Genomic DNA, 18,295 nt, shown 5'->3' with positions numbered 1-18,295 from the left:
AAACATGGGAAGTACTAACGTTGACCTTTACGATGAGATCAAACTTAAGTTGTCATCAACTTAAAATAGACTGCTATAAATATAAGTTGCTATAAGTCGCCTCATGGTAATCATAAAGCAAAAACCTATAAGGAACACACAAAGATGAAAAGAAAGAAAAATAAGCATACTGTTAAAAGAAATCATCAAACCACAAAGGAACAAAGGAAGAGAGCAAGAGAAGAAAGAGAGAAGGAGGGACTATAAAAACAGCCAGAAAACAATTGATAAAATGGCAATAAGCACATACATATCAATAATTACTCTAAATGTAAATGGACCAAATTCTCCAATCAAAAGATATAGAGTGGCTGAATGGATTAAAAAACGACCTACTGGGGTGCCTGCATGGCTCAGCTGGTTAAGCATCTGACTCTTGATTTTCGCTCAGGTCATGATTTCATGGTCATGAGAGTGAGCCACACATCTGGCTCCACATTCCCAGAGCAGAACCTGCTTGGGATTCTCCCTGTCTCCTCCTCTTTTTCTGCCCCTCCCTGCTTGTGCTCTCTCCCTCTCACTCTCTCTCAAAATAAATAAAATTTAAAATAAATAAATAAGATCTATCTATATGATGCTTAAAGAGACTCACTTATTTATTTTTTAATTTTTTTTTGTGTGAGTTGAGTGTGTACACACACATGTGAGCAGGGGAGGTGCTCCCTGCTCAGCACAGAGCCTGGCATGCAGCTTGATCCCACCACCCTGGGATCATGACTTGAGCTGAAATCAAGAGTCAGATGCTTAACCAACTGAAGCATCCAGGTGCCCACAAGAGACTCACTTAATATGTAAGGACATACAGAGAATGAAAGTGAAGGGACTGAAGAAGATATGCCATGCAAATGGAAACCAAAAGAAAAGTGGAGTAGCTATACTTACATGAGACAAAACAGACTTTAAAACAAAGACCAATAAGAAACAAAGATGAGCATTACATAACAATAAAGGGGCCAATAAGAAGATATAACATTTGTAAATATGCACCCAACACAGAAGCACCTAGATATATAAAGCATATATTAACATACCTAAACAGAGAGACAGCAATACTATAATATTTGGGGACTTTAATACCCACTTACTTCAATGCATAGATCATCCAGACAGAAAATCAATATGGAAACATTGGCTTTAAATGGTACAGTAGACCAGATGGATTTAACAGATATTTACAGAACATTCCATCCAAAAGCAACAGAATATACATTCTTCTCAAGTGCACATGGAACATTTTCCAAGATAGATTGCATGCTAGGCCACAAAACAAGTCTCAAACTTAAGGGGACTGAAATCATGTCAAGCATCTTTTCCAACCACAATGGAATAAAACTAAAAATTAATTACATGAAGAAATCTGGGAAATTCACATATATGTAGGGATTAAATAATATACTGAACAACAACAGATACAAAACAACAACTCTGACAATGGGTCAAAGAAGAAATCAAAAGAGAAATAAAAAAAATATCTTGAGACAAATGAAAATGTAACATACCAAAACTTATGCATGCATTTTTTTAAGTTAATTTATCTATTTTGAGAGAGAGAGAGAGACTGCATGAGCTGGGGAGAGGCAGACAGAGAGGGAGAGAGAGAATCCCAAGCAAGTTCTGCACTATCAGCACAGAGCCCAACACAGGGCTTGATCCCATGAACCATGAGATTGTGACCTGAAAGAAATCAAGAGTTGACTGAGCCAACCCGGTGTCTCTGGGTGCAGTTGTAATCGGAAAGTTCATAACAATATATACCCACCTTAAGAAACAAGAAAAGTCTCAAATAAACAACCTAACTTTACACCTCAAGGAAATAAAAAAAAAGAAGACTAAATGAAGGCCAAAGTTAGTGGAAGGAAGGAAATAAAGATCAGGGAAGAAATGAATAAAATACAAACTAAAAAAATAATGGAAAAGATCAGTGAAAGAGCTGGTTCTTTGAAAAGATAAACAAAATTGACAAATCTTTCACTAGACTCACGAAGAACTCAAAATCAGAAATGAAAGACAAGATGTTTTAACTGATATCATAGAAATACAAAGTATAAAGGAGACTACTATAAACAATTATGCACTAACAGATTGGACAATCTAGAAGAAATGGATAAATTCCTAGAAGCATACAACCTACCAACACTGAATCGTGATAAAATAGAAAATCTAAACAGACCAATTACTAGTAAGGATATTGAATCAATAATCAAAAACCTCCCAACTAACAAAAGTCCAAGATCAAAAGCATGCATGAATTCTGCATTGATGAATTCATTCTTCACTGATGAATTCTACCAGACATTCAAAGAATGAACACCAATCCTTCTCAAACTCTTTCAAAAATTGAAGAGGTGGGTCAATATTTTATCATTCCCACGTCATTCTTCTGGTGAGCCAAGTGTGGGAGGAAATGAACTACTGAAGAATATCTATTCTTTTTCCTCAGTGTTGATGCATAAGATGCAGAAAATCCCAATAGGAATTAGGAAAAGGATAAATTAAAGTTTTAGATAATTCTGAATCCAAACAGCCAAGAGAAATAAAGGTATTTCAGAGATACCAATAAGCAGTTTAAGTTACCAAACTATGTTTTATTATGTGGTAGCTGGAGGACAGATGGGATACTTTAAAGCAGTGGTTTCCAACACTGACTGCATGTTAGAATCATTTTGGAGCAGCTAAAGGCATGCAGATGCCCAGACACAGACAATCAGAAAGTTTGCTGTGAGGCTGAGGAGTTAGAGCCCACTCAAGGGTAGTTTAGAAACATTTCCCAGGTGATCCTGATACTCTGCCAGGGTGGAGAAGCACAACTTTGCTGAGACAGAAGAATGTAAGCATTCTTGGAAAAGTGCTCGTGCCGGGTGAAGTAACACAGGTAAGCTTTCAGGAAAGCAAATGCACTCAATGTAGCATTTGCAATAACTAAAGAATTAATCATCCTCTGCCTCTAGTTCACTAGGAGTGTAGGAAGCTGCACATCCCCTTCACTGAGGGCAACATTTGGTTTGCCAGGACATCTCAAGGTCTAAGAGCATAAGTGATTCCTAATTAGCAGCATCAGAACTATTGAGAATGGGGAGTCAACGAAGTGGCCTGACCGCTAACATGTGGCTCAGTGAAGTCTGATGAGGCCACAAGACAAACTGAAAGTTGAATGAGAACAGCCAATTCGTCTATAATAAGAAAAACCATTTACATTTGTGAAATGCCCTGATCTTTAAAAGCACATTTAGTCACTGGCAGCAAGGCACTATGGGATACACAACTAAATAAGATGGGGTCCAACCCTCACTGAACCAAGTATGCAGGTGAGAGCGTGAGATATTTATGCACAACTGTTTATAATAAATCAGAAGTCTCAGTGCCAACCGAAAATGAAACAACATAGTAGTTTGGAATCTGTTGTGGGCAGCAGAGCAGGGAACCATATAAGACTTTTCAAATGGCAGTGCTGTGTTCAGGGTATCTGATAGCAGGGATTAAAGAGATAGTTTTGAAATAAATTCAGTTTGGAGACTGCAACAATAGCATAAGACAGAAGACCTTTCTAATTTATAAAATCATGTGAACTCTCAGCAGCCCTAGTCACAGGTAGTCAAGTATCAACAGCCTCATCAAAAGGGGACAAAATCAGTTAATTGAGGCAAAATGAGGTCAGTTGACTTGCTTAGACATGATGGACATGCCTGTAATTAAAGGCAGAGTGGAGATTTTTTTGCCTAGTGTAGTTGCCTGAAAAACAGTCACCGGAAGAACAAGTCACTTATAGTGATAGGTTCAGCATCCTTACCTCACTCAGATGTGTCTTCAGTTCCTGTACTTTTCTGTATTCTGGAGTGTCAAGAACCACTTTGTATTTGTCTCGCATCTTCCTTGCTTTATCGGTGTACAGGTAATTAGACTTAGAGAAAAAAAAACAATGGAAATACAAGTTAATTAGTCATTTAAGGAACTGCATGTCGTGGTCATATAACTCTCTCTCAAATGCTGGTATGTGCAATGTGAGCAGGCCTTCCACGTGTCCTGGATGTCTTCCCGGGGAAGGAACAAAGACAACTGTCATTTAATTGAGTTCATCACCTCTTACAGAGGCACATGGCATCTTAAGTGGGTCATGACTTATTCAAATTGGTTAATGGTAAATTCACCCTTAAAAGTAGCTGCAGGCAAATAGTCTTTCTGTCTAGGACCTTGAGGCTGGTAATGAGACATATGGAGGCTGTCCAGGGGTAGCCGTGTGTTGTGAGATGTGCACTCACCCAGAGCTTGCGCAGGTGCCTGGAGCGGACCATGTCGGGAGTGTCATACAAGAAGCAGCCCAGTCCCTTGAGAATCTGCAAGTCCTCTTTATATTTAATCTGTGTCACAGAAACAGAAATATAGCAGGCTGAGTAAATGTAAACCAGGAACAAAGAAGATAGAGTAGTGACACTTTTTATATTGATATATCTTTCATTTTGGTTGAACACATCTACCTGGTTGAAAACTCTTAGTTTGCGTGCACCCAAATGAATCACAGGTTTTAAAATTTAATCTCTAATTCTGAGCTGAGGAGAGAACGGAGTATTATGTTAGTATTATATTGATGGGAGAAAAGCATAGGCTGAATGGAGTGGCCTTTTAGGAGAAGGAAACATTTAAGGAGAAAAAAAATGGTAGAAGGAAGTTGCTAAAAAGGGTGAGAGTGGGGATGAGCAGGAGAAAGATAATATAAACAGGACCTAGGATCAGAGGTCATGTATGGTGAGGAGCTGGTAATGATTCAGTGTTGAATGCAGAATGGTGGTCAGCAATTTTTGTCATTCTCACGTGTTCCTCTTACTATTGTTTTCATAGCTGGAGAAATGTGTGGTCCTACTTCCACACAATTTGCCTCCAAGTTGTATATTCAGTTTAGAAGTATTCAATGCAGAAGGCTGTTCAAAGACCAGTGGTGGCTTAAATGCAGCCAGCCTCTTGGTAAGAGCCCGTCAGAAAGATCCCTAGGAGATGCTTACATCACTGGTGATGTCTCCCACGTAGCGGCAATGGATCACTTGGGGTGTGTATGGCAGTGAGATCATGTGGCCTTGCATCTTGAAGAAGTCTGACTTGTAGATCAACTAAAGAAAAACACACCCAGAAACACACATCAGAGACTGAATGGTTGACATTCCTGCCTGGGTTCCACAGCCTTTCCTCTCTCCTAAGAAAATACCCACCTCACTAACAGCCTCTTGTGTCTTCTTGACTTGGCGGATCTCAGGTGTGTCAGGAGTTGTATGAATCTTGTCTTTCAGTTTATGGTACAATTGTCGGTACAGTCTCTACATTGGAGGAAAAACCATTCCAGTTATTTAGTGTAGGAAGATGAGGGCATCCATTGACTAATCAGCAAATATTTTACATAAAGAGCCATGAGAGGGGTGATTAAGGACATAAAAAAGTGATTGGGATTAGGAAAAAAGAGAAAATGGTATTTATCTTATTTAGGTGAAGAATTTTGACCACCAAACCTTCCACATACTATCAGATGATTGGATAGGATCAGATATACAAACCAATCATTTGTGTAGAAAACCAGGGTCATGAGTCAGACTAAAATGCAAATTTATTAAAGTTTTTTGTATATAAATGTCAAAAAAGGAATTAATTTGCATTATAATCTATAAATTGGATCTGTACAATGGCATCAGCAAATATAGAAAAATGTTGCCAATGGATACCAGTATCAAAATGGTAACTAAAAGGGCTCTCTTACTCCTTGCTGATGTGTGAATTTATAGCTAAAATATAATTAACTTTTAATGCATTTCAAACAAAGCCATGGTCTTTGAAACTCAGTCTTTGCCCAACAGAATCTGCATTCACAGTACCTCACTGGTAACATTGTTGGCCCTCCGGACATGGACAAATGGAACGTCATTGGGACCAAGTGTATATCCATTTGCCTTGATGTGTTCATAAACTTCTTTGTACTTGAACTGCAAAAGCAAAGTCAGAATGAGTTCACAGATGGGTAAGCACAGAGTAGCTTTATACTTCTCAAATAGAAAAGAGCTGTCACTTTCATTTGAAAATTACTCTCTAAGCATTAAGTATAAGGAAAAGTCCTTGACAAAATTTCTATAGTAATTTGAGTCTTAAAAATTATTTTGTTTGCTAATAAAGCCAGGTCCAGAAAGGAATAAAATTCAGTGTTGCCTAGACAAATCTGTTTATGGCAGGAAAGAAAAATACAAGAAAAAACCCTGTATTTTTAGCCCTAGTACAGCTAGGAAATTAGAAAATGCAAAGAAGACATAAGAGACTACTTTTAACATTGATGAATGGCCTTACAGACTGATTTAAAAAATGACATGTTAGATTATTCAGTCTGTGACTCTGCTTTGGAAACCATATTTTTGGGCCCCTGGCTATTGGACCCTACCTGGCCAGCAAGTTTGATTCCCAGGACTCTAAAGGGCAACATGGAAGAGACGGCTTACTCTTCAACTGATGGTTGATTTGTGTGTATGGTATGCAGGCCAGAGTCACAGACATAGTAACACTTCCCTAGGCTTTGCCATAGGGTAAATGCATCACATTCCAATGTGGAACTTTTAAATCCAGGGAAGGTTAGTGTCAGTGACATGTGGGCAAGCTACAAGTGGTGAGAGCCTATTTACCCCTCTGAGCTTTTTTTTTAAGCGAGCACAGAAGGTAAGCAGTGGGGCAAGTATCAGAGCCAGCAGCAAGGCAAGAAGTCCTTTCTTTTTCAAAGGAATACACAGTGACGTTGTATCTTGAAGGTAATACTGTTGCCACACATCAGCAGTGCATGTACGAACTTCCATTACTGGTATATGGCTTGGAATAGTTCAGGATTCTTCTGTGCTAAAGCCAACAGAAGTAGACGTATCCTAACAGCCATAAACCATGAGCTGAAGTAACTGACTCATGCAGATGCAATCCCACAAAAGCCCTATGCTAACCCCCTGGGTTACACAGATACTGCTAAAGCAGGAGCAAGCCAATTCCATAGCAACCCTAGAAAACACACTGTCTCCCCTTATCTAGTCCCATCATTATATCATGTTGAGCATTCAGAGTATGACTAAGGGCATTAGGTAGGCTATTAATGAATATTAGTGCTCCCACCACCTTCAGACCCCATCTTAATGAGGAGACCACTCACATAACTGCTCATATATCGGGTGTCCTTGATGTGTTTGAAGTGAGAGGTGTCCACGGGAAGCCTATATCCAGTAGGCAGGGTGCGCCGGCCAGCTCCTCGGTATAGACCCTGCAGGAATGAGGAAGAGTAGGTAAATGACATCTACATCAAATAACTGATCTAAGTTAAACAAGTCACATGCAGTACACAATAGATTTTCAATTAGATACTTAATGTTCTTACGATCACCAAACTGATTTCAGGAAGAAATTAAGTAAGTTCTAAGAGTCAGGCAATGAATTAAGTTACTCTTAACTTTTGCTTTTGAAAAGAAGAGTGATGAGCGAAGGAGCTTATAGAAAATAATAATTCTCTGTTTTTGAATTTATGCCCCATTAGTTGCATGACAATCTAGCAAGAAAATGGGAAAAGTAGAGAAAACAGGCAGTCAGTGCTGCCTCTGTCATTAACCCCACTCTTAGATGCTATTCATATCACCAGCAATCCCTGAGACAGTCATAATTATAAGGCACATCTTTGGAATCCCATCCCCACCATAAACGTGGCATCCTGAAGTCAGGCTGTGAAGAGGTCAAGATACTCCTATCCCTAGTAGAAAAGGGAAAGGAGTTTCTCTGTGACCTTTTAAATAGTCTGTCTTGGGGTGCCTGGGTGGCTCAGTAGGTTGAACATCCTATTCTTGGTTTTGGCTCAGGTCATGATCCTAGGGTTGTGGGATTGAGCCCTACATCAGGCTCTGTACTGAGTGTGGAGTCTGCTTGAAATTCTCTCTCTCTCTCTCTCTCTCTCTCTCTCTCTCTGCCTCTGCCCCTCTACCCCTCTGTCCCACTTATGCTCACTCTCTAATAAAAACTATAAATAAAAATAAATAAATACATACATACATAAATAAATACACAAGTCTGTCTTTAAAGGGAGCTACAGGAGTAGGAACAGTGTTTGAAATGTTAAAAACTAAATTACTTTTAACATTCAATATAGGAGAGTAACATTAAAGGGTGAGACCAACGTAGCATCACACCAGGTAATACAGAATAGGGATATTAAATATATGAGTGGAATCCAGTTTCTCTTCTGAATTCCAAAGCAATTTCTAGCTCTAGCTCTTAAGTGAAGTCTTTTATGATTATGTGCCTTGCCTTCGTCACCTTGGTTTTAAGTTTTTTAGGCAGAGAGAGTAAGTTGGCTTTCTTCATTGTATCTTATAAATATTGCTCCAGAAAGTACCCATTGCTTGCTTGGCTTGCCAGCCAAGAGGAAGACAGACTATGTACTATTTTGGTTTTTTCTTTGTTTTGCTTTTTAACTCTTGTGAATGGAACAGCATTTATAAATGACAAGGTCAGGCTGAGATATATGCCCAAGCCTTCTAGATACATGCCCAAGTGGCTTCTAGAGAGGCCAGTGGCCTGGCCCTTTAGGCTGCATCTTGGACTTCTGCTGGGCCCTGTATTGGGTTCTAACTACTCACCTCACTCTGGAGCTTGTATGCATGGAGGGCCCGATCCAGATCCACAGTTTTCGTCGTTGGAGCAACTTTACCTCTGACACTGTGCACATAGTCATGGTGGTAAACAGCCTGTGTGCAGAGAGGAGAAGGGTCAGCTGATTCAGACTGCAGCAGCCTTGTTGGAAAGAAGTAAATGGAAACCCAAGTCTCTCTTAAAAAATGAGAAAAAGGTAGCCTGCTTCCCTTTGCCTAGGGGACTCTATCTGATCTATTATTGTGTCTTTTTTTTTTTTTTTAATTTTTTTTTTTTTAATTTTTTTTTTCAACGTTTATTTATTTATTTCTGGGACAGAGAGAGACAGAGCATGAACGGGGGAGGGGCAGAGAGAGAGGGAGACACAGAATCGGAAACAGGCTCCAGGCTCTGAGCCATCAGCCCAGAGCCTGACGCGGGGCTCGAACCCACAGACGGCGAGATCGTGACCTGGCTGAAGTCGGACGCTTAACCGACTGCGCCACCCAGGCGCCCCTATTATTGTGTCTTATTAATAGGATCACAACCAGTGTGTGTTCCCCACACTGAGAGAGAAGTAGAACAGATGGCTCAGGCTTAGGAAGAGGAAGAGTGGGTATTTTACCACTATAAGTTTCAAAATAATAGGGTTTTTTTCCCTTTGCATTTTTTCTTCTTTCTTTTTTTAAATTTAAATCCAAGTTAGTTAACATATAGTGCAATAATGATTTCAGGAGTAGAATTTAGTGATTCATCACTTACATATAACACCCAGTGCTCATCCCAACAAGTGCCCTCCTTAATGCCCATCACCCATTTAGCCCATCCCTCCACCCAACGCCCCTCCAGCAACCCTCAGTTTGTTCTCTGTGTTTAAGAGTCTCTTATAACTTGCCTCCATCTCTGTTTTTATCTTATTTTTGCCTTCCTCCCTCTATGTTCACCCGTTTTGTTTCCTAAATCCCACATATGAGTGAAATCTTATGATATTTCTCTTTCTCTGACTTATTTTGTTTAGCATAATACATGCTAGGCCATCTCCATTGTTGTAAATGGCAAGATTTCATTCTCTTTGATCACTGAGTCATATTACATTGTATATATGTACTACATATTCTTTACCCATTCATTAGTTGATAGACATTTGGGCTCTTTCCATAATTTGGTTATTGTTAATAGTGCTGCTATAAACATTGGGGTACAACTGCCCCTATGAATCAGCACTCCTGTATCCTTTGGATAAATACCTAGTAGTGCAATTGCTGGATCATAGGATGGTTCTATTTTTAATTTTTTGAGGAACCTCCACACTGTTTTCCCGAGTGGCTGCACCAGTTTGCATTCCCACCAACAGCGCAAAAGAGATCCTCTCTTTCCACATCCTCGCCAACATCTTATGTTTCCTGAGTTGTTAATGTTAGCCATTCTGACAGGTGTGAGGGAGTCAAAAGAATAGGTTTTAACATTCTAACTCACTGGTGGGATTTGACATTTACTTATTGACCTGGGAGGTTAGTTGAAGATAAGAAAGAACAGCTTTGTGCTGGGTTCATCTGCTGTTTTTCAGGCGTAATGGATATATGTGGTGTACACATAAGGATGCCGAGGCTCAGGGGGATTAGGGCTTTTCCCAAGCCTCATGAAGGATGTGTGGTAGTGACTGTCCACATCTCTGACTTCAGAGTTTTCTCCCTCCTCACCCTAGTGTCATTTGCTCTAATTTATTAGAATTCTTAGACAGTGAGACAGAGCTGTTGCTCTTGACACAAGGATACAAGAAGCAACTTCGGACACTCTAAAACACCAAGTATTTAGTAGACTTAGATCCCTTACAACTCCTCACTGGGAACTGATTGAACACATCAGGTTTCAGAGAACAAGAGCAGAGCTGTAAGTACTTTCTAAGGTACTAATTCTGGTTTCCCAGTTAGAAAAGACCACTTTTTTTTTTTTTTGCCACTTCTGCTTGAGTGGCAGTCTGTCTTTACTACTGTCCACACTACTTCCCCATGCACCTACATCACTTAGTTGTTTCCCACTTTTGACAGCCTGCACATAGAGTGGAGTATCAGTGACCAACTTGTAGTCATTCCTTGTCTTCTGCGCATGAGCTTTGTACTTGATCTGCCAAGAGAAGAAAATAAACCTGTGTTAGACCATTCACTGTATCAGAAATTGCTGGTTTTCACAGAGGGTTTGATTGCTTTTAACTTTTTTCCCCTAAGTTTATTTATTTTGAGCAAGCAAGAGAGAGAGAGAGAGAGCACAAGTTGGGGAGGGGTGGAGAGAGAGGGAGAGAGAAAGAATCCCAAGGAGGCTCCACACTGTCAGTGCAGAGCCTGATGTGGGGCTCGAACTCACAAACCACAAGATCATGACCTGAGCAGAAGTTAGACACTTAAATAACTGAGCCACCCAGGTGCCCCAATGTTTACTTTCATTAGCACTTATTCAACTGACCAGGATGCATTTGAATTTTATGACAATCTGTGTAATCAATGTTTATAGTCCTATAGAGCTTCCAGAGCCTTCTAGCAGGCTTGACAGCTGCTCTTCTAGGAACATTGGAGCTTTTTTACTGAAATCTTGATTACACTGTTAATTTGCCTAGCAAATCCTCTTTTTATAAATAGATCCTGTCTATAGCACCACAAACTCCTAACAAATGAGATTTTCCTAATATGCAAATCATGTGCTCAATATTTGAAATAGTCCAAATGTAGACAGAAGAAAAGAGCCAGGGGTCCCTTTGCCACAAGAAGACAGTGGGACAGCTTGAATGCAGTGTTTCATTGGAAAGCTACAGGCATTCCTGTGCAATGGCCATTCTCTGCTCCTTAGCATCTTTCTCCAGCTCAGCCATCCTCAACACCACTTACGACATAGCTGGTCTGTGACAATGTCCATAACTCTCCCCCTGACTTATACTATGTAGAAAAGGAAACATACTTAAAAAAAAAAGCCAAAAAACAAACAAACAAAAAAAGGCAAACTCACATCATTACGTAGATCATAAGCATGTTTGGCATGAAGAATTTCAGGAGTGTCCCAGATGTAGCAGCCAATGCCTTTTAGCCAGTTGAGGTCATCTTTGTATACAATCTAAAGGATTGCAGCAGACAGAAGGAATCAGACCAAAAAAAAAACCAAAAAACAAAAACCAAAACTGATCATAACTTTAACACCCTCTGGACCCAGGATGACTTTATGGAATGAAAATCAAAAGGCATTACGCTGTGAGGCTGAGGGTACCATGGAAACATGGGCACACAGAGCCCTGCTTCCAGGGACAGACCCACAGGTATGTAGGAAAGCGATAGTGGAAGAAGGCTGAGGGGAAGCAACAGGGAGTCTGCTTCTCCTCAGGATGGGATGTGGAGCCAGGGAAGGGGACCTTCATAAGCAATGGGCTTACGTCGCTGATCTGATCTGTGACTTTTCTGACGTGGCTGTTGACTTGCAAGTCAGGGTGGCAAATCCACTCATGGAGGTGTAGGCGGTAATCAATCTCACTGACTTTCTTCTGAGAATCCTTAGCAGTAACCATCTCCACCATGTCAGGAACAATGTGGATTTTCATCTTGTTCTTTTCATAAACTGACTTGTATAGGCGCTATGAAGATAAAATAACATGCCAATTATACAGGAAATTGTGCAAGGTATCCTGGCAATACGTGCTTTTCTTATATACCAGAGAAGTCAGGGTAACCAACTTACAGCAATCAGGTGGGATCTGGAATTTTCTGACACTTCCTACAGATCCATGGGGGTGGGGGAAGCAGAAATAACACTTCCCTTCTTCACATATGCGCAGTCAGTGCCATGTGCATTAATAGGAAATGTTCTGATCTATGATAGATGGCTATATTACTTGGCTTTGATTTGAAGGAAGGTCTTTGGGATTACTTACATCAATGTTAAACTTGCCGACTCTGAGACACCGTGCTGTATTTGGATCATCTTCGACGCTTTTTGGTAAAGTATAAAGAGCTTTGAATTTTTCATATTCTTCTCGATATTTGATCTACAGACAGAAAGTACAAAGGGAGAAAAAGTTTTGGAGAATAATGGATTTATATTGTTAAAGAGTACGGGACATAATAGGAAGGGCCCAACCCTAAGATCCAGCCAACGTGGGGTCACCACTTCTCTGGGCTCGTCTCCTCATCTTTGCATAGAGGTGGACATACAGCACTAGTGCCTGCCACAGGGTGACCCTGAGAATTACATAAAACTATACCTGACAGTACTCTGTAAACTGCAGAGAGGTATAAACTTTTAGTTACTGTTTTAAAAATGCCCATACCGGGATGCCTGGGTGGCTCAGTTGGTTAAGTGTCTGACTCTTGATTTCAGCTGAGGCCATGATCTCATGGTTTGTGAGTTCAGGCACCATGTCGGGCTCTGCTCTGACAGCACAGGGACTGCTTGGGATTCTTTCTCTTTCTCTCTCTCTGCCCCTCCCCCACTCGCATGCATGCACATGTGCTCTCTCTCTCAAAATGAGTAAACGTCAAAAAAATAAAATAAAATATAAAAATGCCTGTACCAATACTTCTGCTAAAATTAATTCATTTTAAAGATTATGTATTTTTTAAATAATCTCTTTCATGATAATGACTTTGATTTTCTCAACCATGAATGAAAGATGAAAAATGTGCTCAGTTCTTTGTTTTTAGTAATTGGCAAGCCTGATGCTTAAGAGACATAGTCCTTGAATTTCAGTTTTTATGAGGTTTCCCAAAAATACACTGTAACCAGTTTCTATGGGAAAACCAACTTTTAATTCTTAAGACATACTGCCTATGAATTAATGCTCCATGATTACATGAACTAGGAGGTAAGGCCCTTACAGAAATGAAGATCCAATCTCCTAGCACATGATAAAATTTCTCTCATAACTCAAAGGCCCACAACTTAGTAAAACAAAAACAAAAACAAAACAAAAAAAGGAAGATGGGATTATTTGTGTAAGAACTGCAGTGAAGCCCTTTGCTGACTGGAAACCAACAAAAATTCCCAACAGAATTTTCCAGAACATTAATTCACATGATCCTTACATCTAAACCATTCCTCAGTTATAAAGAAGATACTATTCAAAGGCACCTTTTTTTTAAGCTACTGTTGAAATCTGTCTTTTAAGGGATTAATTTCTCTGTGTCCCACCTTGTTCCAAAAACAAGTTGCTGAAAATTCTGCTTCTATAACTTTTTTTATGACTAAAGGAGCAAATATCTGCTGAGCTTTTCAATTCTATCTACAAAACCTCTCTTTCCAAATGAAGTTTGCTCCTTTGGGTTAGTCTGTTTGCAGTCTTCCAAACAGACTTGGGTCTGAGAAAATCACATATATTCGTTTTTCTTTCAGGTAAAAATTAAATTCCATATATTATCTAACAAAGCCCTTTCCTAATTACACATCTCTAGGTCCCATGAGAAGGTAGTGAAATCAATTTACTGGGTCATTAGCACTTAAATGAATAGAACAGAATCGAAATGATCAGAGTGCATTGTTTTTAGTGTAGCAGTATGCTCTCTTCTGTAAAATATTTATGTCAGAAGGAACTCATGTAAACTTCAGGTGTGTGTGTGTGTGTGTGTGCACACGCATGCATGTGTATGTATTTGCATGCTGGCTTGCAATATCAAATCAATTTCTCACTGTGGGTCATGGTAAAAAAAAAGATATGAGAAATACTGATCTAAAATGCTATGTAAAATGTTCACAATTAAGTGGTAAAAGTCTCTAGAAGAGGCTTACTTAAGTTTTAAGAACACTTTAGGCATAAAGAGTTCAAAAGACTAAAGATCTAAATAGATCATGTTATTTAGGATTTTCTTTTACAATATACATAACATACAACATAATCCATATGACACAACCAGAAAGATTCTAGGAGCAGAGAACTGGGGAAGGCAGATGGTGGGTGGAAGGCTATCACATTTGCATTTGACTTACATTGCTGGCCAGATGCTTCTGGTTCTTGGCATGTGTCAGGGACATAGTGCTGGTAGGCAGGATATAGCTGGTGGCTTTCACTCTATCCCAGGCCTCCTTGTACAGGTTCTGTAGGGGTTTAAAATCATCTTGTGAATACAGAAAGATGCATTCTTGTTGGCTCTTGAGGAGGGGGTCTTTCCTGTATTTGTCCTTCTCAGAGACTCCTTGCCAACCTCTAGATCTTCACCTTCAGTAGGATCCACGTACCCCTACATGAATAACAGGTCTAGTGCCATGACTATAATTTCACAGTTCATTATTTTGTTCTCTACCATAGTACTTATCATGGTTTGGCAGTGATAAAGAACTTTTCTTTATTCTCTTTATTCTTTATTTTCTTTATTTCTTTGTTTGGGGTGATAAAGAACTTTTCTATATCTTGAATGCAGTGGTGGACACGTGACTATGCATTTGTAAAGCGATAGTATTATACATCACAAAGAGTGAAATTTACATAAATTAAAACAAAATTTTTGATGCTATATTCATTCTCCATCGGTCTAGGAATTCCTGGAGGATGAAAACCATTAACTTAAAATCTATTTATCCTTTCCTACTTTTTGGTAGCTGAGAGCCCCCAAAATATTTCCACTCCTACATATTTATTCACTCAAGGGAAATGAAAACTTACCTCTACACAAAAACCTATACACAAATGTATACAGCAGCTTTATTCACAATTGTCAAAAATTAGAAAGAACTCAGATGTCCTTTAAGCCTGGATGGATAAACAAATTGTGGTACATCCATGGAATGGTATTAAAAGAATAAACTACTAGTTTATATAGCAATGTGTGTAGTACATAAATGCATTTTGCTAAGAGAAAGAAGCCAGACCTGATGGCTACATAATTCTTAATTCCATTTACATAACATTCTGCAAAAAGGTTAAAAAAATTTTTTTTTCTTTTAACAAGTGCAGAAAATGCCTCTGTGGATGTCAAGGGAGAAAAGAGAGGAAGCAAGAGGGAAATTTTGAGGTGATATAGAAGTTTTCTGTATCTTGACTATGGTGGTGAATACATGACTCCATGCCTTGCTAAAAGCCATAGTACTACATACCACAAAGAGTAATTTACAGTATGTAAATTAAAACACAGAAGCAACCAGAATGGGGGACAGGACTAAAATAGGGTAAAAACTCTAACAAATAAGTCTAATTGTGTTACCAATGTGTAACAAACTACACTGGAGGAAGTGAGAAAGAAAACTAATTTGTTTTGGAAAATGGTATTTTGTCTGTAACCAAAATAACCACACAAAATACTGTACTCTAGTTATTAAATTTGTTTCCCACAGGAATATGGGTTAGCAATTGTGAAAACATTTTATGTGCCTATAAGAGTTGAACAAATAAGTACATGTATCATAGGTGATGAGAGTTGGGCTTTCTGGAAAAATTAAAAAAAGACAAACACAAGTTGGAAAAATAAGAAAGGGTAGAAGGCTAGAATGAACTCTGTGGTGTAGAGTTATATTGGAGGCATCAGTAGGAACTCATGTTTTAAAACACAGATATGGTTAGGTAAGTATAGAATACAGATATGTATGCATATGTGGTTAGTATACATATATTTCTAAGCTCTGTCCCCATAGGAGTCCTAGCAGCAAATGAGCACACCCAGTATTTTGATCTTGGTTTTGAAATGCCATTCTCCAATAAATAAACTAGGGCTCCTTAGAGAGGTGGGTCTAGAACAGGGGAAATACAAGATGAGCATGTTGTGGTGCCAGAAAGTAAGGAAGTGCTGGAAAACAATGATGGAGTATGTCAAGGCCTTATAGGAGACACCTTGAAAGAGCCCCCAGTGGTCAAAGGTAAAATAATTAGAGCAAGAAAATAAATAACATTATAGACTACATCCTATGGAATAAAATAAATATCCATGAGCCCATACTGATACAAATAAAAGAAACAAATGGTAGGAAGGAAGAGTTGTTTCTTGCAGAATTCCAACTAATAAATGTAGAAAGGATGCAGGAAACAGAAAATCACTAACAGGCATATTCCATAGCAATAATTGTTTCAGGCAAGATCCATCAATAGATGCTAAAATACGTGAGAGAAAAGTTCGAGGAAAAACAGGATACGTGCATAGTTCCAAGTATCTCCTCCATGATATTTCTTCACAACAAAGGGGAAAAGAGTAACTTTACAGTGGAAAAGCTCAGCAGACAGTGACCTAGCCAAGTTACCAAGGTCAACATCACCAGTTATTGATGTCATGTGCCACCTGCCATGATGCACTGAGAGAAGCACATCACTTTTGTGTTATGCTCGCCAGAACTGCACACTATTGATCTAATCATGAGAAGTCATCATGTAAAACCAAATTGAGGGACATTCTACAAAATAACTGGTCAGTATTCTTCAAAAGCGTCACAATCAGAAAAAGACAAGGACGAACTGAGAAATGATCAGATTGGAGGAGGCTAAAGAGTCACGACAACTAAATGCAATGTGGGATGATGGACTGGCATCTGAAACAGAAAAAAAAGCACACTAGTGGGAAAACCCTGGTGAAAAGTGGATGAAGTCTGTAATCAACACTGCAACAATGTTAATATTTTAGTTTTGATAATTGTATCACCGAGCAAAATATGCTGGAATTCTCTGTACTATTTGTGCAACTTTTTTGTAAATCTAAAATTATTTCAAAATGAAGTTTAGGGACGCCTGGGTGGCTCAGCTGGTTGAGAGTCCGGCTTCGGCTCAGGTCATGATCTCACGGTCAGTGAGTTCGAGCCCTGCGTCGGGCTCTGTGTTGGCAGCTCAGAGCCTGGAGCCTGCTTCGGATTCTGTGTCCCCCTCTCTAGCTGCCCCTCCCCCACTCATGTTCTGTCTCTGTCTCAGAAATAAACATTAAAAAAAAATTTTTTTTAAATGAAGTTTAAAAAATGCTTGTTGAATTAACCAATTCAGAGGAGGAAAAAGAATGTGTTTGCAGGCTGTAAGCCACTGGCCACCGGAGAAGTCAGGGAAGGACAAGTCCAGGGTCAATGTAGCATAACTTCAACTGCACCTGCCTTCAATAAGGAAGGAGCTCCTAAATTTGTGACAACTGCATGAAATGGTGCAATATTTAAAGTGGGGCTTATTTAATTGTAACTAGGACTACTGATGAGATAGAGTAGGAATTTGAAGGTTCATGAAAAAAAACTGGAAAAACTTTTGGGGGTAAGGTGTCTATCCCAACTATTCCCTTATTGTCTCTAAAGGAGAAAAAGAGAACTCAAATACAAAGACGAGAAAAAGAACTCACACTGCTATAAAGATTCTTCAGGTTCTTGGTTCTGTCGTAATCCACTGTTTCTAGAACTGTCGTATATTTGTCCTTAATCTGATGATAATTTTCTTTATATTTCACCTACACACAAAAAAGATGAGTTATGCTTTTCTGCTGTTTGAAAATACATAAAGACAGTAATGGCTTGTCCTGGAAGAGTAGTACAAGGAAGACGCACCTCACTGGCATTAATGCCGCTTTGAAGGGCAGTCACGTAAAGTGGTGTATCTGTGACCAGGTTATAATTCTGTAGATTATCTTTACCTGCTGCCGTGTATTGTAGCTGTAAAGAAAAACAAGTGAGCAGAAATGGTAAAATTTCAGCTTTCACAGTTTGTGCCAATTTAGATGAG

At 39.2% G+C, this 18,295-nt stretch overlaps 1 protein-coding gene across 23 annotated transcripts in view; it reads right to left on the bottom strand.

The window, feature by feature from the left end:
* The window catches only part of NEB (nebulin), a 215,022-nt gene that overhangs the window by 55,115 nt on the left and 141,612 nt on the right, over positions 1–18,295 (bottom strand). For all 23 annotated transcript variants that reach the window (XM_058715306.1, XM_058715281.1, XM_058715284.1 and 20 more), the window contains 14 exons: positions 18,121–18,225; positions 17,919–18,023; positions 14,614–14,721; positions 12,566–12,679; positions 12,071–12,268; positions 11,653–11,757; positions 10,675–10,779; positions 8,664–8,771; positions 7,193–7,300; positions 5,892–5,999; positions 5,238–5,342; positions 5,034–5,138; positions 4,296–4,394; positions 3,827–3,937 (listed from right to left, as the gene is read on the bottom strand). In XM_058715306.1, the coding sequence (XP_058571289.1) occupies positions 3,827–3,937; positions 4,296–4,394; positions 5,034–5,138; positions 5,238–5,342; positions 5,892–5,999; positions 7,193–7,300; positions 8,664–8,771; positions 10,675–10,779; positions 11,653–11,757; positions 12,071–12,268; positions 12,566–12,679; positions 14,614–14,721; positions 17,919–18,023; positions 18,121–18,225 (1,584 nt within the window). The remainder of the gene's footprint in view (positions 1–3,826; positions 3,938–4,295; positions 4,395–5,033; positions 5,139–5,237; positions 5,343–5,891; positions 6,000–7,192; positions 7,301–8,663; positions 8,772–10,674; positions 10,780–11,652; positions 11,758–12,070; positions 12,269–12,565; positions 12,680–14,613; positions 14,722–17,918; positions 18,024–18,120; positions 18,226–18,295) is intronic.

This window comes from Neofelis nebulosa, chromosome 2, assembly GCF_028018385.1.
Source record: "Neofelis nebulosa isolate mNeoNeb1 chromosome 2, mNeoNeb1.pri, whole genome shotgun sequence".
Lineage (NCBI taxonomy): Eukaryota > Metazoa > Chordata > Mammalia > Carnivora > Felidae > Neofelis > Neofelis nebulosa.
Note: the sequence above shows the minus strand (reverse complement) of the source record. Positions and strands in the feature narration are given on the sequence as shown.